This window comes from Phaethon lepturus, unplaced genomic scaffold (genome assembly GCF_000687285.1).
Source record: "Phaethon lepturus isolate BGI_N335 unplaced genomic scaffold, ASM68728v1 scaffold20347, whole genome shotgun sequence".
Classification (NCBI taxonomy): domain Eukaryota; kingdom Metazoa; phylum Chordata; class Aves; order Phaethontiformes; family Phaethontidae; genus Phaethon; species Phaethon lepturus.
Genome location: NW_010552765.1, coordinates 1 through 22,474, shown reverse-complemented (window position 1 = coordinate 22,474; position 22,474 = coordinate 1). Strand labels below are relative to the sequence as shown.

Here is a 22,474-nt window from a genome sequence, read left to right as displayed (position 1 = left end):
GGTCGATGGATCGAAACCATCCTCTGCTAGCAGCGATTTATTTTGCCCCGCAGAGAGCGCGCGGCGCGGCCAGGGGGAGTCCTGGTTCACCGGCGGTCCCGTGTCACTGGACAGTAGCAACCGGCAGCGGTGTGTGTGTCTGGGTGGGCGGCTGGTCGCTGTTGGGAGAACAGTGATGTTTCCTAAACCGTCGTGACAACGTGCAGCGTAGTGGGTTGCAAGCAAAGGAAGGAGAGAATGCACCACGGTGTGATGGCTACAGCTTTTTCTTCTAGTGCGATCTGATGATGTCATAGAAACAGAGTCACAGCATGCCTTTGGTTGGAAACCACCTGCAGTGAGCAGGGACGTCTTCAACTATAGAGCAGGTTGCTCAGAGCCCTGTCCAACCTGACCTGGAATGTTTCCATGGATGAGGCATCTACCATCTCTCTGGGCAACCTGGGCCAGGGTTTCACCACCCTCATGGTGAGAAATGTATTCCTTACATCTAGTCGAAATCTGCCCTCTTTTAGTTTAAACCCATTACCCCTTGTCTTATCACAACAGGCCCTGCTAAACAGTCTGTCCCCATCTTTCTTCTAAGCCCCCTTTAAGTACTAGAAGGCTGCAGTAAGGTCTCCCTGGAGCCTTCTTTTCTGCAGGCTGAACACCCCCAACTCTCAGCCTGCCCTCAGAGGAGAGGTGTTCCATCCCGCTGATCATTTTTGTGGCCTCCTCTGAACCCATTCTAACAGGTCCATGTCTTTAATCACACCTAAAAAACTCGCTGCATGCGTTTGTATTTTTTCCATGTCTCACCTCTTTAAATGAAATGTTCTGTTACCTATACACTGGTAAAGTAATACCAAGAGAGGAAACAATCTGGCGACCTAAAACAATAGTTGTGACAATGGTCCCTGCTTCTTCTCAAATATAGCAAGCAAGTACTCAGCCCAAAACGCGTGCAGGCAAAACGAGTATACAAATATGCAGTAAAAGTCAGTGCATACCGTATTGAAAGTCTGCAGGCAAGCTTTAAATCACATGATCTGAGGAACAGGTTAGCAATCTTGTTTAATGCTAAGGTGCTTCTAAGTGTGCATTGTTTTCAGTGCTGTCGCCATAAATGAACAGCAGAATTCTTACATAGAATTAATACCTGCAGAATACATGCAAGAGAAGCAAAGCAGATACTGTCTTTATGAACTTGTGAAAAGAATACTTTGTCTTTTTTCCTTTTAAGGTTCCCTCAATAGAAGTGGTTGGGGGGCTTTTTTTCGGCGGTTCCATGGTGTAATGGTTAGCACTCTGGACTCTGAATCCAGCGATCCGAGTTCAAATCTCGGTGGAACCTAAGTTTTTTCAGTTTTGTTTTTTTTTTTTTTGCCCGTGGACAAATTTATTTACTGGAAACTTAGTGTTTTTCATGGGCTTTTGGGATGCTATGAACTACTGACATGCCGTCGTACCTAAAATACGCATTTAAAGTAAAAGAGAAAGAGAAACAAACCATAGAGTTTTCCTGATCGATTTCCCCCCTGTATTTATTACTTATAAATAAATAGATTATTGCAGCTAGGTTAGTAAATTCTTGCACGAATTCTCTCAAAAATGTCAGACATGCCACAGTATACTGAAACGTAAGTAATTCTTTTTATTTCTGCGCTGTGAACAACCTGTGTGGAAACACAGGTCTGAATTCTGCACTACAAAGAGCAGCTTGCTGACCTGGGGTGCCCGTGTGAGCGTCCGGGTGATGGATCTGAAACAAGATGTCCTCCTACTCTTCCTTTTTTCTTTCTGACGTTGCATCTTTGCGATCGTTGTACCACGAGGACAACGAATATTGCAGAAAAGCAGAATGAAGATGAATATTTAGGGCCTGGCCAGGCGGGTGAGGTGCGGGAGGGAAAGGGCAGTGCGTGTTTTTGCGGCGGGATTTGTTTGCTATAGATTTATTCTCCGGCCTCCCGGAAACGAGTGCCGCCACCTGGTTCTATGGTGTAATGGTTAGCACTCTGGACTTTGAATCCAGCGATCCGAGTTCAAATCTCGGTAGAACCTGTCACGCGATCTTCGTTTTTTTCCTTGGCCTTACACGTCCGTGCCTCTAGAAGAGCTCAGTAAAGGCAGTTTTCCGTACATCGTGATCCCTCACAGGGAAAAATGAAGTGCAACGTGAAAACGCAGACAGACCAAAACGGGGGTAAAACCCGAGGAGCTGAATGCTAAAGGGTTTTCCTTGACCACGGCTCTATCACAGTATTCCTGGCTTTCTTAAGTTGTATGAACAGCTATACATTTGACAAAAAGATAAAATAGGATTTTAATTTGTAAATAGTTTTTACTACAATTTAATTAGGTCTTTAATTATTTTTTCCTGTTGCTTTATATGTATCTTCAGTCTTTTTTGAGGGGGAAAAACAAAGTCATTCACACTGAGGAAAATCTGATTTTCAGTAGGTAAATGTGCAGAATTTGGACATTATTCTTCAGGGGCACCCAGCTATTCCCTTGGAAGATGAGGACAGAAATGCAACCATTTCAGAATGGGCCTAATCTCACAGATCGACTCTGCACAGTTTAAATGGGTATTATCTCTACTTCGCTGACACAAATCATTACTCATTTTTCTTTTCAAGAGTAGCTAAGGACATCTTAACATCTTGGCTCCCCTCCTCAAAACCTGTGCTTAGTAGTCCTTGGTTTAGACAGCAACAGGAACATCTCTGTTCTGTGCCAACCTGAAGATCAGCTCCTCCTCCTTTTCCTCTGGCCAGATAACCACTCCTTACTGTCCCTTGAAAAAAAATACAGACCACCTTCAGGTCTAGTCATTGTTTTGTGGCAGTTGGGGTCCTAACTGTTCAAGGGAATTTATGAAAATGTGTGCTAAATTCATTAAAGAAATTTTTGCACAATTTTTGAAAAATATCTCTCTCTTCTATGTCGGGGCTAATTTTCATCCTTTCCCCAACTGCGTTTGTATCAGGTTACACACAAACAAGTATCTTTACTGTTCCTTGTGCACCCGTCTTTTAAATAACTGTATATAGTAAACTTCAGCATAACTAGTCAACCCCCATAGACTGGCTTCATCCAGCAACATCATTCTTCCCAGGTAAGAGAGCTTTCAAGCCATGAGATGCTTGTCTGCCTTGCAACGATTCAATATATTATTTTACAATTCCAGAGAGCAAATTACCATTTCCTACTGCTACCCAGCAACTTGCTCCTTCTATTTATCACAGTTTGAAGTGTAGCTGTAATCCAGAATACTCATAAATAGCCGATACGGTATTACTGTTACAGACTTACTAAGTATTCACGCTAAATTCACCAAAGATGTATGTTAAAACAAAGTGTACTTGAAGAGTTAAGCTTTTATATGGAATAAGACAAAACCCATACATAATTCAGTATCAAGATTTATTTAGGACAACTGATGGTCATGCTCCATTTGAATACAAAGCACCAAAATTTAGGCAATTGAAAATTATCCAAATATAATCCAGTTGAGACTGCTGCATACAGATATATCGATTATTCTAAGTGATAGCATAGCCCACGTCTGTCCATGTTCATTAACTATAGCGGACAAACACAAGGTGCTGTGGCTGAGGCAAACTTGCTGGAGAAGGCATAGCAAGAGTACTTCACAACACATATCCCTTGTAGCAGTCTCAGAATAAAGTACTATAACCCAAGGTATCAAGCACTTGATATGCTCAAGTCAGTAATACCCCAAGACAATTTCCAAATTTAGCATTTACAGTTACTTTCCCACAACCCTTCCAATTTAGTCTTTTCTAAAAATCATCTAGAGACAAGATTGTCTCAGCAGAACATTCAACTGAAAAGTAAAGCACTATGGCTGTGACCACACTAGGGACTTTTCCCATTGCTGAAAAGGCAGTAGCAATGAAAATTATTAGTTGCCAAAAATCATATCAGGGTACTAAGTAATGCTGTAGTTTCAGAAAGTGTGTCTAGAAACATGTATTGTCAACGACAGACTTCCCAACTGTAGCTTTAAAAGCCAGAATCAAATCTTAGGCAAGTTTTTCACTATATATGAAGTCACAACAAGGTTTTCTGATACAATTTCAGTGAAAGAAGGTGGAGGGGGTAAGATTTATTACAGTTAAGGGAAAACTGGCACCTTAAAGAACAGGGCTTTAAAAACTTAAAATCAGTTTTACTCCAAAAAGCCTTATAAAACAAAAGCTGACAAAAAAGGGACAAGTATCAGTCACTGTAAGTCACTAGTTATAATACATACATTCCACCTAGCCACTAAAAGCTGCCCAGTTAGATGCCTTCCTTGTCTTTAAAAAGAATACTGTGGCAGACAAATAATCTACTAGATTTTTACATTGCTACTATCTCAACAGGTTAAAACACTTGAGTAGGTGGAAGAAATGCTGAATTCAACTGCAGAAGTTTATTTTATGCACTGGGCCACCAATTTCCCTTCTAGTGGGAGCACAGTATATGGTATACAGATTTATTTCACCTACTGGCCCACTCCTAGGGCTTCCCACCGCCATGGGAATCGAGGCTCTTCAGTGCAACAGGCAAGCATAATGGCAAAAGAGAACATTTACAGCAGTGCCACCTACATAAGATGAGCATTTTCAAGTTGTACGAACAGTTCAAGGGTATCCTTTCAGAATAGCAAGGCAGCTCTTGTGTTGTTTAGTGAAGATTTCATCAGAAAAGCAAACAACTTTTTCGTACCACTTCATCCAGTATACACACATTAAAAAAATAAGCGTACTATACAAAGAACTGAAGCAATATAATTTAAACATGCCATCAAGCTATAAACCATATATACATAGAAACATATGCCTATACAAACAGAACAAGACCACTTTATTACAAGATAATCCTGTTGAAGTTTTTGGAGGAAATCATGACAGATAAAGAAAAATCAGACCAACAGAGTTGGATGTTGCTTCTAAAAGTAACCTGTTCAGAGATTTCATGCAACACCACCATCTTTCTTTAGCAGACATTTATTAATGTTTCAGCTATACATAGGTATTCCCACGATTTCTGGACTCCCTTCCTATACAGAGGTAGATTTCTGTAGATGTTCTGATATTGCACCACGTAAGTATGTTTTTATTACAACACGGAACGACTTAACAACGGCTAATTTATGGGCATAATCTCATTGTATGCATTCAGGTAGCACAGTAATTAAATTCATGTGCACTTGAAAGAAAACATCCCTCAAAGTATATGTTTTGTTATTTAGGTGGAGGTCCAATTGAAAGCTGCAATTTTATTAACAGCTTCACATTAAGAGAACTATGTCTTGTCATCAGGGTAACATACTTCAGTCTGTCTCTCTCCTCCTCAGCCTCTGCTGTTCAGCCAATGCAAAAACTTGCACTGACCTCACCAATGCCTTTATCCCATCCACTGTGCTGAAGTTAAAAGCGGATTTCAAATACATACAGGTTTTTGCAGTATTAGACCTTACTCGTACAAGCGGTTGTAATATTAAGAAATTTACAAGAAGATTCATTCAAACACTGCCTGAAATGGTCAAAAGCACGCATCCCCACTTTCAGACTGGAAAAGGAAAGCTGAAACTTTGCTAGCTTCAAACAGTCATTGATCATGAACAAATCTGATGCTACTAGGAAAATGTGAAGAAGTTTGGCAGTAGTTTGATTTTTTTGTGTCCATCACATTCTTGAATAACCCTCTGACAACTCATGAAGTTGCAGAAAAACCTGCATGCAAATACCACTTTAAGATGTCTGTTAAGTGAAACCTCTACAGCATACTGAAACATAACTGCACCAAAATTCATGTTGCCAACGATAGAAACTTTCATGAGTTCACAAGCATTGCTAAGTATTTTTTTCAGAGGCACTCCATGAAGTTATTTTTACAGAAGTCTGTCAACATGGAGATAAATGAAAAAACAACCTGGTGTTCTGTGTACTGACACACGAGAGGATAAAAGTGCATGAAGTCTGGCTCAGCAAATCTAGCAAAGTTGTGGTATGCACATACTCATGTGACAGTGCATATGCATGTTTCACTCTCATAAAGAAGCCACACAAAGTAAGCAGCACCATTCTTCCTAGCTGCAAGTTTCTAAGAAAACCTAAAAGGAAAGAAAAGTTCTCTTTTTGTACCAACCAACCTATTTCAAACTATTTTTAATGAAAGATTGCATTGTAACCATTTAGCATTAGTTTCCCAATTATGCTTTCTGTAAAGCATCCTGTTCCTTAAAAAATATTACATCAGTAAGCAATGGTGACTCTAGTTTGGAACTCAGTAATTTTTGTTAAGATACGGATAGAAGGCATACATAAATTCATTACACTTCTCCACATACACACTTGTCCCTGTAAAGGGGGTTTTTTGTTAACAAGACAAGTAAATCCCAAGTTACTTCACAACAAACTGCAACAATATTGAAACTCATGATGATTGTTTTCCCATGATGAAAGGGACTGCATCCCTAGGAGTAGGGGTGAAATAATGTCACTTTCTTGGGGGAGCCCGTTTTGTGAAGGGAAGGGAACCCTTCACTTCAGGGAGTAGCTTTATCAGGAATCACACTCCCTGCACCTGGCAGAAAGTGCTTATGTACCTTGCAAGATCACATTTTTGAATAAGAAATCCATTACACACAGGAGATTACACACAGTAAAAGTTAAATGACAATGGCAGGAACCAGGGCTTTTGGAGGCTTCTCTTTCTGTTTTTAAAAAGCAATAGTTCTTCACAAATAATCATCCACAATTAGGAAGCGTCTCATTCATACACTCGGCTAGTGCATAGCATCTGCAATTGCATAGAATGTTTCCAGTGCTGAATCTGTAACTAACCTAAGCAAATCTTTTGCAAGTTTGATTTATTACCATTTGATATCCAGATTGCTTGCTGTTTGATTTACTGCACTGTATTTGGTGTGCAAAGTTTCCTGGACCTTCTTAGAGTCCATACCTTCCAGCCAGTCCTGGTACATCTTTTGTACATGCATGTTGCTTTCTGGAAGTCTAACAGGTATTGCAGCATACACTTCTTCCATCTGGTTAAGCAGTGCTTTATCTGGTTTTCCATCTTCAGTTTGTGCCTGACCTTTTCCATTTAGGCACCCTTAGGGGGGGAAAAAAAAAAAGCCACAAGATTGATGAAGATTTGATATGAAGAGAACATTTGTATTACCTTGGAGCTTTTTTTCCCATACTTCTCTAAAGAATGAAGTTGTTTCTTTATATAAACTACGCAACCCATGATGCTAGAATTTGTATTTACTTGAAGTGACTCCAATATCAACAAAGCTTTAATGTAAATGAGGTTTCCATATCAACAATCTTTCTCTGCCTTCTCTGTGGTTTTATGATCTTAATTATGTTCCTTGTCTTTCCTTGCCCTTGACAACCACCATTTCAGAGTACCTCCTCTGAGGTTTGAAATAATGGTTAAGAGCCATGCTGTTACTTCTTTATAGGTCAGAAAAGAACAAGTAACATTGTAGTTAATTTTAGAAAACCAAATCAATTTCTGAGCCAACCCTGCACATGTAATTGCTGTTCTGGACCATTCACTAAATAGCAAGCATTTTGGATTATTAAGAGGAGGCTCAAGAGAGAATGAAATTAAAGGCCTGTCCATAAGACAACCTTCCTTTGAGATTCAACGCATGCGTGCAGAACAACTGTGGATCCACAATTATTCCTACCTCCTGGGCAGGCAAGGACTTCTACAAAATGGTAGGAAAACTTTCCTTTTTTCAACTTCAGAACCATGTTTTGGATATTTCTAAAGCCATAAGCTGCTGCAAAACGCAGCACTGTCTCACCATCCTTTTCAAGGGTAACTTCTTGAAAGTCCTTGTTCCTATAAAGATACACAGAGAACATTTTAAACCCCTCCATTACCAAAGGGACGATCCAACTGTGTCAGTTTGTATTCAGATGCTCTAAAGAGAGCAGAACAAGGCTAACAGTGATAAGGCAAACTCTTCCAGTGTCTAAACCAAGTTAAGCAGAAGTTGGGGTAGAATTCTCAGAATAGAATTTTTAAGGGCAGGTAAATTGTTAATAAAATTAAAGCTATCAGGAGCTACTTTACAGCAACAAATTTACAGGTTTACAATATGTAACTGCCTATCAGCAAATGAGCCAGGTTAGCAATAACTACATTAGGGTTCACTAATGTAGCCCACCCTACATAACAAGGGTACAAAACTTTTAGCTTACTTTAATGCTTTGTAGGTGATTTCTTTGACATCCATGCCAAAAAGCTCCTTCGCAGCATGTTTAAAAATGTGCTCCAGGTAACCATCGGATCTCTTCCCATCATGCCTTACTACATCACCCTCCTTTATTTCACCAAACCTTAGAAAACAACAGAAAGATCAACTCCAAAATTTCATTCCTTCACTTCAGTAAAAAGTATCATGTTTTATCCCTTCTCTGTCCCTCCCCCCAAAAGCCAAAAAGAGTTTTATAGCAGCAAATATACAGCGAGAACATATTAACATTTTTATTTATTACAGATTTAAAAAACCCTAAACAAACAGTTTAGGACAGCAGTAAGGTGGGGGTAGGATGCAGCTTTCCACATTCAGAAGCCTTGAACAACAGTAATTTGTAAGAACGCACATTCAGCACAGCATAAAGGCTTGGTTAACAGCCATTCACTGCTCACGAGACATTGTGAGGGGGGATATAGTTTTCAGCCTGTGAGAATGTAGAAGTACTTCAGATGTTATGAGCCTTTGGTCACAAAAAAAGGTCCTGCTCCAGGAACTGTTTGTCAGAGTCTGTAACACTGTGCCACTAAAATAACACCAAATCAGTACAGTTGCAGCCAGGCTAGAATACTGTACCTTTAAGTGCTACACTATAGTTCAGGAAAGCAAATTAGTGAGATCATATCCAACAGGCACAGCATTAACCTGTAGGTTCACCTGTGCCTCAATTAAAAACAGAGCACTGATAAGCACAAGTGGCTGTAGCACAGAGCGTACTGGGGTGCGTGCTGGTGATCGCCAAAGACTGCAGCACTACAGGCTCATGTTCATTTCTGGCAAAGGAGAAATCGATAGGGGTGTGTGGTAATGCTACTTTCAGGAAGAGAGACTCGTCTTCAGATTAGCGAATGGACAGATATGTCCTTTGCTCTTACATGTAAAAGCCTCTCTAGTTATAGTCCAAATTACCTTCTTCCCAGAACATCCAGACATGACCTTTCCTGGCCTATACTGCTAGCTCTTGCCTGAGCAGCAGTCTGAGCACAGCATTCAACCACAAAACCAAAGGGAAAATTACCCCAGTAAACACCTTACTAAAAAAATAAATAATGCTGAAGTTGTAATAATGACAGAGAAACATTTTAATCACTAAAGAGCTGAAGTTTACAAATTTAGTATGTCTGTCCCCTCTATGCCATACCTTTGCATTTATTTAGGAAGTACTGCAACTTTTCTTTTTTCCGTATAACTTTGGGTGATTTTGATTCACGATGTCTCTCCTAATTTTAGCCAATTGCTATTTATTAGCATTCTCTAGCTACAAAAGTGAGTTGAGAACTTGAACACAAGTTACTTTGTTCACACTACTTTTTTAATACTGAGTATTTTACCACAAATTGCTTCTGTGCTGGAACTTATTTTAAGAAGAGGAGCTCAAGTTCCAAAAATTCCTTTGCAAAATCTACTCTTAAGACCCCAGAAGAGCAAAAACTATGTCATCGGGTCTCACAGCGTGAACCAGTATTATCAGATTAACATAAATTGATCCAATAACATAGCTATATTCTGAATAAAGGCTTGCTCTTTCATTGGATAGGCTGATCTAGAAATAAATTACCAACTCTATGTGATTTTGTCTTTAAGCACTTTATTTATGTAATTTTCATTCTGTGCAGCAACCATCGGTAGAAGTAACCACAGAGGCTACACTACAAAACCAGCTCTGAAACTGTTACCACTGTACCACTTAAATTTCTCCAGTCTAGGAAAGGTGCAAGCAGGATACTAACCCAAGTGAAGAGGATATTTAGAAATTTCCAGAGCTTTCTATTTTGTGCAAGAAAGCATGTTTATTGCTCCACTACCACCACTTTGGAAAGGTACCAAGTAACATCTGTCACACTTGAACAAAGCTCAGCAAGCAGTGAGACCAGCCTTTGTAACTAAGCCCGAGAATTAAAACAACATGCATGCTGCTTTTTGAGCCAGTCATACAGTGAGTAAACAAAATCTCTTCAATGCTTTGTGTGATTTTCATCTAAAGCATGTTTTAATTTTATCTAATCTTGAAAAACTAACTTCTGTCTTCAGTATATTAAAAAAAAATTAATTACCATTTCCTGAAAGGGTGCTACTTCAAATCAATTCTACATGAACACATTAGGGCAAGTGGAAATTTACTGTCAAGATACTGCTCTGAGCAGGAAGCACAGAACAGATGGTCAACCCCATGACTGTATCCCAGCATCTTTGTGTGAGGCCAGACATTTGGAGAGGGGCTCATGAGAGTGTTCAGCTTTATACAAGCTCAAGCATAAGAGAGCTCTGGAGGGAGTCAACACCTTGAGACAGTGACACAGGACATGACTAGCAAGTCATGAACTTGATATAGTCAAATCTAGTATTACTGTGTTAAAAAGTAAGTAAGGAGCTACACAAATTTTAAAAAATCATAAATTTTAAAGGAGTCACTAGATAGGGGTCATTACCTCAAATTACCCTCTTTCTATGTAGACAGCATATACAGTCTTACATTATCTGTTTCGTATTACTTTTATATATAGCAACGAACATCTAAGAGAATACTTTGGGGTTGTTTGGCCACTATATAAAGGATGGGGTTTTAGTATACTCAGGCTTTGATGCAGGCTTTTTTTTCTTTAAAAAAAAAAAAAACAAAAAACAAAAACCAAAACAAAACAAACAAAAAAACCAAAACAAAACAAAAAAAACCCCACACCATTACTTTGAACGTGCTCTAAGGTTTTGTCATTTGTCATTAAAATAAGGAAGCAATCCACAACAAAACTACTTACAAACTATCTACAGCTACTTCAGTCACATCTTTCATAGACACATTTTTCTGTTCCATTATTTGGACAATTTCACCTGTAGGAAAACATATGACATTTTACTTTCAGCACAAAGCAAAATGCACATGCTGTGCCTCTGTTTAAGAGATGAATATCCCAATACCTATTGTGCTTACAGTCACATTCTCTAATTCTTAAGAGGCAGTTCCCTCCAGTAACTGAAAAGCCTCACACTTCCAGCCCTGAAGAAAAGAGCCTTCCTCTTGCTCCAAACTTTGCATAATGCTATCCTTAACCTTTCTGTTAGGTAAGGTTTTGAAGACGTTTCTACACTGCATGGGAAACAGGAGGATACGTAGTTTGGGCATTAAGCTTAAAGACAAGAGCCACACCAAAAAGCCACTGGTGCCATGCATTTGGGATGTTATGGATAATCCCAGTGGAGATTAAGTAATGACCATAGACAAACAAGACAATGATTTTTAATACGGATTTGCATAACTCTTACCTTTCTCAAGAGGTTGACAAAAACAAATACCTGAATCTTGTTTTCTCATTAATACCAACTTAGAAGGAAAGTATTTCCTTATACAGTACCTACACTACCAGTAGCACAAAAACCTGTACTTATTTTTCAAGTAGAAAAAAAGCCAACGTTACAACCAAAGCAGACTTGAAAAAAGCAAAGTCTGGCATAAAGGCTGTTCTAACAATGGCAATTCATTTGTATCTTTATAAACAATAAGTTTATAGAAGATTTAACCTGATGTCAGGACACAATCAACTTCTTGTGAATTATACAAGGCAGTGTAGAAATCTTCCCGCAAGGCTTCCAGTTTTTTGTCATAACAAGGCGCCACAATTACATGGAAAATTTTATCAGGAGACAAGTTCTGTGGAAAATGGAAGAGAGCACATGTGAACTCCATGAAGAGCAAAAGACAGCTTGAAGGATGATAAGGACAAAAATAGTATCATAAACTCTATGCAGATAATGATAGCAATCCATCCCTAGCAATTACATTTAAAGACTGCCACAAAGTCCACAAAGCATCAACAACAAATATCCGAAGTCAGTCTTCTGGCTGAAACTTTTACTTATTCCTTCAGACCACATTTTCTGCAGCTTTTGATTGCCTTAGAAAGTGAATGCAAGTCAGGACTCCAGAATTGTATTTTCTTGCTGTCACTTATTCACTTTCATCCACAGCAAGTCCATCAATATTTCTCTACCTACATGGAGATAGAAATACTTTCCTATATAATGTGGATGCAGTTAAATTTAACTACATAAATTTAACTACATACGTAAAACCAACAGCAACTTTTTCAACATACAAAATTGAGAAGATAAAAAGGTTAGTTTCTAGAATACAATGCTTTTTTTGATCCCAGATAACAGGGCAATTTCTACATTATTATCCTCTGTTCTTGTTTTGGCTGTGCTGCAGAACGACACAAGCAGCATTTAACAAGAATCTCTTTAGCTACCCTGGATTTAATTTTATCTATAAACATCTAAATCCATGTTGCACTAGGAGCGCACGGATTGCTGCCAGCTCACACTGCACCGCATGAAATAAGGTTCTCTGTACATTCTTCTTATCATGGACACTTGCATAGCAGCAGAGCACCATTTATTATTCAAGTAAAGGACAAACAATTCAAGAAGATGCTTTATCACAATCTGTATTTCAGTATTAAAACCTACTAGCCCATCTTTATAGAAGAGTCTAATGGTAAAAATAAATCAGAATTACTTACCTGCTGCCTGGCAAAGTAGCCCTTCACCAGGGAACCCATGATCTGCTGTGGAGATTTTGCAGTGCAAATGTGAGAGGTCACAAGATTGGTTAGTACCCTTTCAGCATACCGGATCCAACCTAGAATGACAGAAAATCATACAGTAAAGTGGCAGCAGTTATAGAACAGCTCTTGAAAATGAAGACCCCTTCACAGTAGGCAGGACATTTCTGTGTAAGGCTGGCAGCCCCACCTTGGAAACTGTAGGAAACCTCAAGATTCTGTTATAATGCTTTACAGTCGGCTATCAGTAACTCAAAGGGTCATTAATTCTACACCTAGAAGCTACTGTGACCTTCATGACCTATTACACCCTTTCTAATGTATAGATTTAACAAAGCAGAAAGAGCAGGACCCCAGCTAACAAAGAGTAAGCTGACTTTCTAGACCTCAGCCCTTGGATCACCAGATACTACAATAAATGTACTCTGTTCAGCTGCTTAACTGTAACCTTCTGTTTCCTGAGATTTAATATCCGTGCACCCAGCTTGCCTCCTCTAGAACAGAAGTGTCACATGAAAGCATTACCACAAGATGCACATGGATTATGCCTGGAAAAAAAATGGCTTCTTTTACTATTGTTAGAGTATTTTTTTTCCCCCCCCCCGCCCCCACAGCCCCCCTCCACACCCACACACAAAGTAGTCAACTGAAATCTCCCTGCATTCAACGTTCTTAACTACGCAGGACTCCCCCTCCCTTTCACCCGACTCCTTCAGCATTTCAGCTGGGACAGGCTATTCACAGCACCCCAATACCCAGGGCAGTTCTTTTGTTCCCCACCTTCCAGAACAGGAACTGACAAATGAGCAGATTAAGATATTTAGGGTGTGCAATTCTGTCTTCAGCATTGCAACTCTTACTGAAAACAACCGCCCAGCATCTTTCACAGCAAGGACAGGGAACTTCTTGCTTCACCTACATGAACTGAGAATCGCATGCCTAAATTGTGCAGAAGTCTTAGGCCTAGCCTTCTAGGGAGGTGTGTTGCTTTTGGTGCTAAGAAGTTAGTGAAAAATACCACATTTAAGTCTTCTATCTTCAAACAACAGATTAGTGTTTACATAAAAGAGAAAAATTGCTGTGAAGTACATGCTTGCCAGGAAACGTAAAACCTGTAGGTTAGTTCTTAAGCTTGAAATTAAAACATTACCAGGTGTTTACACATGTGTAAGTCAGAACACTGCCATAAAGGCCAACAACAGCACAAAACTGGAATCCAAGTGGTGTTCAGATGGTTGTCTCTCTATGGCAGAGAAATGCTTTTCCCACTGTAATGAAATTTGACTGATGAAAATGAGAAAGTGTAAGTATTAGAGAAACATGAGGATCCTCCAGCTGTTTAGTATTCCCAATTGTTGTTAATGTACAGACTTCACGATTAACAGATACTGGTCTCCATGGAAAGTCTCAGAGACATACATGATCTTTAACAAGCATTCATTTCTGTTGTAGAAAAAGCTAAGGACTATAGATCTACATGTCAAGACTGTACTGAATTGCTAGAAGTTCTGAGTAAGAAGTTTGCTTAATGTCCAACTTCAACCAGGAGTTTAAGTCCAAGATATTACCTGCAACAAAGGACATTAATTTCTTGGTGCTTGATACAAAGGCCAATTAGCATTGTATATCCTATTTCTCAAATGGCTTTAGTCTCAAGTGCTGTCAAAATAGAACAAAAACTGCTTCAAACAAAATAAGGACAGTTGTGAAAAACATTCTGCCTTGTACTTTAGCAGCATTTCTGGAAGGCCCTTCCCTTATACTGCAACTATGATTACCATTAATCCCCAGAGCACTCTTGCTACGAGGCTAGTTTTCAGAATTGGAACGTTTTAGATATTGCAGTCAGGAACTATAAGGAAATTTCACTAAATCCTAAGAGAATTCTGGCAGGTATTGCCCAAAGCAATTTCTTAAATTGTTTCTTTCCTTACAATAGACGGAACAAGAGTCTAGTAGTTCCAGCTCCACAATAACCATTAGTCACTGTTTAATTATACAAGCAGCCTTGGTGAATGAGCAATACGAGGCATTTATCTGCACTTCACACACGCACTAGCTGTTTCTGCCTACTTATCAACAGGGCTCAATTCCAGAGCCACAGTTACAGGAAGCCCAAGATACCCAGTTCTTATATCAATGTACATCTGTACCCATACAGACCTATACCCTTCATAAATTCATTCAGATTCTCAGCCACTTGTTGGTTTGTGTTAGCAAAGAACAAGAAGAAACCCCTACAAATCACTGTGTAAGTTCTTACAAAGGTACTGCAGAACACGTTATTCTTAGTGGTTTATCATGAGAAGATCACAAAGACATGTGCCGTAAATATCTATGCATCAGTATAAAGTGCAGGTAAACTAAGAAAACTTTTGCTACTGCAAAACCCCATTCCTGTAAAAGGAGATCAGTTTAGTTGTCTGGGACAAAAGCATTTGAATCCTCAACAGTTACACTCTTCCTACTTATGCTGTAAGCCTGCCCCGTCGACCTGTTCTAGGAGTTCATAGGTTGGCAATGCTTTAAAAATACTGACTGGTTGCCAGAGCAAGTGCTTCATGGTGCTTACCAGTTTGGCCAATGAAGGAAGAGAACTGATTACTTCTGAGATATTACATACAAAGTCAGTAGTTACACTGTTGTGCTTTCAACACAAAACAAAAACCAAAAAAATAATCTTTTAAGAGAGCAGCAGAAGGCAAGAACAATTAAGTCAGAGACAATAAAATGTTCTTTTATCAGGTTCTGGGACTATATGGGTTATAGTCTTTTGCTCATGGTAAATGTTACACCACAGACCACTCCTGCAGAGGTTGATATTTCTGTGGAAAGTTACACCCAAAGATAAGTAAGAGTAAAGCAGTTATACTTGAGTTCACATTGACCTTCTATCTACAGAGCTATATAAAAACCAGTTTTTCATAAACACACCCAAGTAAGCAACAGTTCTGGGACAAATTTATGTAATCTGGGGGTAGAGAGAGGATGGAGAATGAGGAACAGAAAATGCACTCAGGCAATTAAAATCAGGAAACACAGTGAACAACCTTACTTTAAACATGACTGATCACGGGGGCGTCTGTAATTGCTGTCAATGGCAATGAAATACCATATGTTTTCAGAACTGGTTTACAGTGATATTGCAGTTCAGTTTTCCAGAAATGGAAAGCACCCATGCTGCTGCTAACATCTGTACCACAGCAGATAGCTAACACCATAACTAGCATGGAAAACAATCAATCTCTTGTAGAACAGACAACAATAAGAAAGTCCTCCATTAACTATTTTAAAATATTTCCAATGAGAGCAGCAGATAATCTGAGCTCTGTTTCTAGACAAAGAAAACTAAAATTATCTCAGAAGAAGTTATAAAAGAAATCCTCAGGTTTTGAATTTTAAATAAGCCACGTACAACAAGACAAAGCTAAGCAATAGAGTTGTTTCAACTTCACAGGTTTTACATGAAAAAAAGCAACATATAGGATGTCTGCTCCTGAAGATAGGAGGTAATAGTAACAGGAGAAAAAAAAAGAGACTTTCCCTCATAATACACTTTAGGAACTACATAATGTAACCGAGATACTTCTTCTAGAGAATACACAGAACAAAAGTACAAGAATAATTTAATAGCAGTATTTAAACTTCAAATAATTGACAACAGCAGATTCTGAGGATCACCAAACGCTTACTCTCACTGTCTTTGTAATATTTCTTTAAAGAATGCAATCCAATGAAGTTATTTCCAATCCAGAAAGAAATATTTTTTTATTTTTATTAGCCTTTTGAAAAGCAACACTATGAACTTACTAGGGTGGAGTTGAGGGGGGGTTAGGCAAAGGAGTTACTTTTACCCCTTTTTGATACCTTTTTAGGAATATGACTTAAACTGAAATGATGCTGTGCTAACAAATGGAAAAACTAAACAGTGAGCAAATGTTCTACATCTTTTCAGTTGTGATTAAGTGAAGGTTCTGTTCATAACAGAACAAGTTCTCAGGTGCAAAATTCTCAGAAGGGAGACATTTAATGAGTCAAGTCTGACATTTCAAGCGGGAATTATTTTGTCAGTGTTAGACATAACCACCTCACAGTCATTAAGGGTAATGTCACTTGCTACTTTCCCCAAGGGTCAAGTGGCAAGTTCAAAACTTTCCTTAAGATAATGGACATTGTGATTTAATTATATCAGTCAGCAAAGTTCTTTAAAGATCCTTTTCAAGGAGGAAAGACCATATTAAACTTTGTGGTCTGGACACACAAGCAGCAGCCACTAATTCCTTAATTCCGATTAATTTCTCCTAAGGTCTTACGCAAAGCACTAAACCTCAGTGCTTCTCTACCTCAGTTTCATTATCCAGAGACGCAGATGTAATATATGCTTCTTTTATAGAAGTGATGGCAAATACAACTGACTAATAAATACCACATATAAACACTAGCACAGGAAATCAGTAGTTCAGGTTCTTTGTATTATCAGAGGCTGTGGACTACAGCAAGGTTTTGGTTTGGTTTTTTGGTTTTGGGTTTTTTTTTGTGGGTTGGTTTGTTTTGGGTTATTTTTTTTTTTTAGGAGCAACAATAGAATTTACACTCCTCACCTTTTACAGAGCTCCAACAGAAGACAACTGTAACATGCAGATAGTGAATTTATTGCAACCTTTGTATCTGACTGTGTTAAGACCCTACACTGAATTAGCACATGCCTTACCCAGCACAATCATGCCTGTCTTTGACTGCATCGTTCATGTTTATGGCTGTAGCACCTCGCTTACACACAGGAAAGCTGATGACACTTGTTGGAAACAAATTACGCTCTCCCAACAGCCCATGAAAACAAGCCCATCTAGCAATGCACTGAAATGCACTCAGGATGATCAGCGCTACTGGTATTAAGTACTATGTGCAATATTTGGTATCTCTCAAAAGCAAAGCCAAAATGCTCTAAGTTATGTAAGGCTCCCAGATGAAACCACCCTTTCCTTAGCTGCTTCATCGTTCCTGTGAGACTAGGCTGGTGTGCAGGAAGGTTGAATAAATCAGTTCTCACCAGGGCAAGCAGAGGCAAACATCGGTAAGGCATGCTCCTCCTGGTTCCTCCGCTGATACCGCTGCACAAATTCCCTCTGGCTCTCCAGGATACTGAAATCAGCAGCTATAGTGGTGTCAAATACATAATGCACCCCTATGAAAGAAAGCAGTACGGAAAAGGGCATTACTAGAATGGTTTTCCTTCTCACAGGTTTCTTTCCAAGTTTCAGATCTATAGTGAATCTTGGAGGACCAACGGGTATATTCTTTCCCCTCTTCAAATTTTCACAAACAGTAGAGTAAAAAATAAAAGCCATACACTGAAAAGCTATCTTCTATGTCATGAATTTAAAAGGAGCACCAACTTGCTAATGCTGACTAGCAACGCTTCCAATAGTTGTCTGCTTCCTTATAAGAAGCTTGGCATTAAGCACGTATTTGCTTTTTGTTTAATTGAATGGGATCTTGCAACTCCTGGCTTATATGCAGTGACTCTTTTCAAGACATGCCGAAGTCACATATCATTATCCACAAAAAAAATATCCAGCTAAGAGGCATATCCTCCATTGCTGAAGTTGTGTGCAAAGGTACACAAGCATATCAACAACACAGCAGAGACCTTCCATCTGCCTGTTTAGCAACTCACTTCCTACACGCCTACGTAATACTGAGCACGTCCCTGCTACAAGTGAGGCATAGATAATTAACGCATTCTAAGAAAACTGGGGCCCACCAGAACTTAGCATTCCTTTCAGATTAAGAAAATATACTGAGTACAGACATGCATAAAAAACATGAAAAATTAATACAAGGGAGGAAACATTTTATAGGTTTATTACTGTCCTTTTCCTTCCTTCCCCAAGTACATTAAAATATCCCAAAACTACAGACAAAGTGTTTTTTGTTTTTTAAATAAAACTTTGTATATAAAAAGAGCAAAAGATACAGCTTTAACATAAAATAGGCAGATACAACAGTTCTTGCATATAATTTCAAATTACACAAAAAATCCAGAACTGAGAATCTTCTAGAGATATAATCTGTCAAAAGGACTGGAAAGCATTTAGGGTAAGAATTCCTTCCTCCCTCAAATTACAAAATAAGGGGAAATCTCATTGAAGCTCATGACCAAATCCTCCCTGTCTTCTTGGTAGTGAAGGTTTTGAGGACAGCTCCACAATGTCCTTCTGTTCTGTGACCTTTACTATCAACATGGTAATACCTCCAAGCCATTTCTGAAACTGGTGTACATCATACTGGTGCACAGTCATTAATATCACAGAGTGCATATTTCAAACTCTAAACTAGGTTGTGCAATGGCACTTTATGACTGCATAACAAAGAATTCTGCTGAGGAAGCAAAAACCTAAAATAATCTCTCCTTTCTGCTCCACCAACATAACAAACCCAAACTTACCGAGACTTTTGAGGAAACCACAGAGTCTCTTGGCTGCATCATTCACAGAGAGATTGAATTTAGCAGCAAAATAAGGCAATGACTGAGGGCATACAGACACTGCCAACACTTTGTGTTTTGAGGTATCACATTTCTGGTAAACAAAACAAAAACAAAGCAAATACAGTATGCAATTACAACAGGGTAAGGCTCCCTACTTCCCCTCCCTTCTCCACTCCTGCAGTTACTCCTCAGTGTCCTGTGCTTCAGCGGGCGACATCATTAAAACCCCTATGAAACAACTGTCAAGTTTCCTGAGGACAGGACAGGCTGTTCTCTGATCCTGTCAGCGTTCATCTCTAATCATCTGTAGATGTTTCTTTTATGTAACTCAGGGAAATCCATCCCTCTTCGGACAATTCTGTGGTTGTTCTCCTAATGGCATAAGGAAAGTTAAGAGACATTCAGCACCTGAGACGTTCTAGAAATACGAAACATTCTAGCAAATATGAAAAAAGCTGTATGTTTAAAAATTAATAAACTAATGTTTACATCACTGGCATTTGAAGTTACAAATCCAACCCAGCAAATTACAGATGTGATCCTTTGTTAAGGCTCCTGTGTCTCTATCATTCAAGTTGTTGAGGGAAACTGTGCAAAATAGCACCGAAGAACCCTTTGAAAAAAATCTGAGATGGTATTGCAATTTTAAAGCTCTGACCACTGTGATATTTACTTGAAAATGAATCTCGTGTTTTAATTGGGAAGTTTGCCACACCAATCAAGCTCTTGGAAGACAAACTGGGACTACGTCACAGACAAGTCTCACCCTAAAGAAGTTAGAGACCATAGCTTGTACCTAGACAACCTAAATGCTGTATAATGACCCTTCAAGTACAGCTCCTGTCTACCTGGAAAGCACCTCCTGTGCTCACTGTCCTCTTTTGGTCCACTGAAGTTCTGATCAAGGTACCCAGCTGCCTCCCTATTGTAGACTTCAGGCTCTCTTAATAGGACCCATGTGACCCAAAAGATTTTTTCCCCTTTTCTTCTCTTTTTCTCATGCACAACAACATCATACTGCACGGAAAGGTAAATTAGTTCTAAGAAAACTGAATCACTATCTAATGAATCCTCTTATTTTTGACACTTATATACAGATGTAAGAAAAACCATCAATTCTGGTAGCTTTTGCATACCAAGTAAGGACACAGAAGTCTGGAGCAGAACTGAAATATGGACACATTTGCACCAAAAAAATCCAGAACAGTCCTAGTAACCAAGGTATGAGTATTTGTAAACACTGAAACACAGACTAATTTGTTATCACAGTAATGAGGTAGTAATGATGGTAGTTTTCCAAAAACTTTACTTTTGCAAGTGCAGCAACGTTCCTCTAGCATTTAGGTTAAGTGCTGTGATCTTGCATCTCTAGTGCAAAATTATTTTAAGTACTTTAACGTTCATCTTGCCTGAAGTTTTCACTTCCTCTTTGGAAAAAGTATATCCTGACAAATCACATTATCTGCCTTGGGAAATCAAGTTGCTTAGCCATTCTGTAATTGCCTCCTCCTCACCGAAAAGAGTGTATTATTGTTTGTGCCACTTTACCTTATTCAGGTTAAGAATACGAAAGAGCTCCTTCTGATTCTGTTGAAAAACTCTGGCTCCTTCTTCTGATGTCATGCAATTGTCACAAGCTAGGCAGTCGCTAAGGAGTATTTTAGCATTAGCCAATGTATGAAACTCATTTTTCTGGGGGAGGAAATAAAAAGTAAACAAGTATTCAATAATGATCGACCCGTTTTCAAGACCTCTGCAATGACCCAGCTGAAGAGCAAACATGCTGTCACTGTTTTGTTTAAAACAAGACAATCCATGACACTTGCATAACATCCAACATTACTTAGAAGTAATCAAAATAATTTGTTCCATCCTTCTTCATGGCTCTGCTCCTATTATTACTGTGAAACTGCAAAACGTTTAAGCGTAAACACAGATCTAAATTTAGCCCTTTAGTCCATGTTCTAGTAACTTGATTTGCGTTGCATTTCAGAGCTGACAGTCCCCATCAACTTACCGAGCAACTGCTAAAACTTTTACTTCAACTATTAAACCTCTTTTAATAGCCGGATGCCCCTCTAACAGCAAGATGGCTTTGGCTTTCTACCATGAGGTAAAACAGAATGCAGTCCTACGGTTACGTTGAACATCTACTGTCAGATCAAGAGTTTCACACTTTTGGCTATAACACCGTTAGCAGCCTATCTGTGGGAAGGAGGAATGCTCAGATAGAAGTGCAACATAACCAGACAACTTGCAAAAAAATTAAACAAACATCCCTCAATTAAGAACCCATTCCCAGGGAAACAGTTATCTGTTGAAGAACTGTGACCTGTAAGTTTATCTAACATAAAAAATAAGACATTTTGTGCTCCTGTACTACCAAAACCCCTCTTTTGTCCTTACAAGCCCTGTCTGTTTTGAAGACTTGATATAAGACTTTTGACACTAAAAAAAAGTCTTTTTAGAACTTCAATTTCTGTTTCATGTTTGCTTAGTAAGGGGGGTTTTATTTCATCTTTTTAAAAGATTCTTGATTCTCACATTATGAGAAGTCTAGAAGTGCTCATCATTGCTTACAACTGCTTGTTGATTAGAGCTATATTTAGCACTTGAAAGTTCTCTACTTATAACCTCCTTTGGGGTACACAACAAATAAAAATACAAATAAGAGCATATCACAATTTTGAGAAGGAACATTACCTCTTCAAAACCATCACTTGAACTCAGTGCGTCAACAGATGTGCTTTGCGTATCATCATTTTTCTGTTTTTTACTGCATTCCTGAAACAAAACATCAAACGCATGTATTTCGTGAAACACGTTCACCTTTCAGTAAGAATACCTTTGCAGAGCTGTCTGTATTAGTAGAAGGTAACGCAGCTCTTTTCGGCAGCACTACATCTACATCTTTATATGCAATGCCTTGTTCTCAAAAGTGTATTTGCTACGGTGAAAATAATTCCTCGGAAATTCACTTATTCATCAGTTTTACAGTTCCGAGGGTGGTTTTTTTTTCATTTAATCCCAAGGGGAAGATTAAACCGAGCACAGAAGCCGTGCGTACATGTCGCGACTGCTTACGTGACGGCTCCACGCGAGGCAAAGGGCCGTGACCCGACGGCAGCGCCGCTCGGTACTTCTCCA

General features: G+C 39.0%; 1 protein-coding gene and 2 non-coding genes across 3 annotated transcripts; 2 read left to right on the top strand and 1 right to left on the bottom strand.

Annotated features, from left to right (window-relative positions):
• The first annotated feature begins 1,264 nt into the window (after positions 1–1,264).
• Positions 1,265–1,336, top strand: TRNAQ-CUG. Its single transcript has one exon. It is a non-coding gene; the product is annotated as a tRNA-Gln (tRNA).
• Positions 1,337–1,974: 638 nt separating this feature from the next.
• TRNAQ-UUG lies at positions 1,975–2,046 on the top strand. The gene has a single exon. It is a non-coding gene; the product is annotated as a tRNA-Gln (tRNA).
• A 4,527-nt stretch (positions 2,047–6,573) lies between these two features.
• Positions 6,574–22,132, bottom strand: NARF (nuclear prelamin A recognition factor). The gene is made up of 10 exons (XM_010291329.1): positions 22,031–22,132; positions 20,876–21,019; positions 19,286–19,418; positions 17,888–18,022; positions 12,796–12,914; positions 11,795–11,924; positions 11,035–11,107; positions 8,223–8,360; positions 7,703–7,860; positions 6,574–7,116 (listed from the first exon to the last, which is right to left on the bottom strand). Exons 2-10 carry the CDS (start codon positions 20,948–20,950, stop codon positions 6,875–6,877), a joined length of 1,203 nt encoding a protein of 400 aa, XP_010289631.1. The 5' UTR covers positions 20,951–21,019; positions 22,031–22,132; the 3' UTR covers positions 6,574–6,874.
• Between the last annotated feature and the right edge of the window lie 342 nt (positions 22,133–22,474).

Excerpts from the sequence above, each read along its gene's own strand:
- NARF (XM_010291329.1), bottom strand. The coding sequence starts at position 20,950 with ATGACATCAGAAGAAGGAGCCAGAGTTTTTCAACAGAATCAGAAGGAG. Across the intron at positions 19,419-20,875 it reads GTATTCTTAACCTGAATAAG|AAATGTGATACCTCAAAACA; the intron begins GTAAAGTGGCAC and ends TTTGTTTACCAG. Across the intron at positions 8,361-11,034 it reads GAAGTAGCTGTAGATAGTTT|GTTTGGTGAAATAAAGGAGG; the intron begins GTAAGTAGTTTT and ends TTGTTTTCTAAG.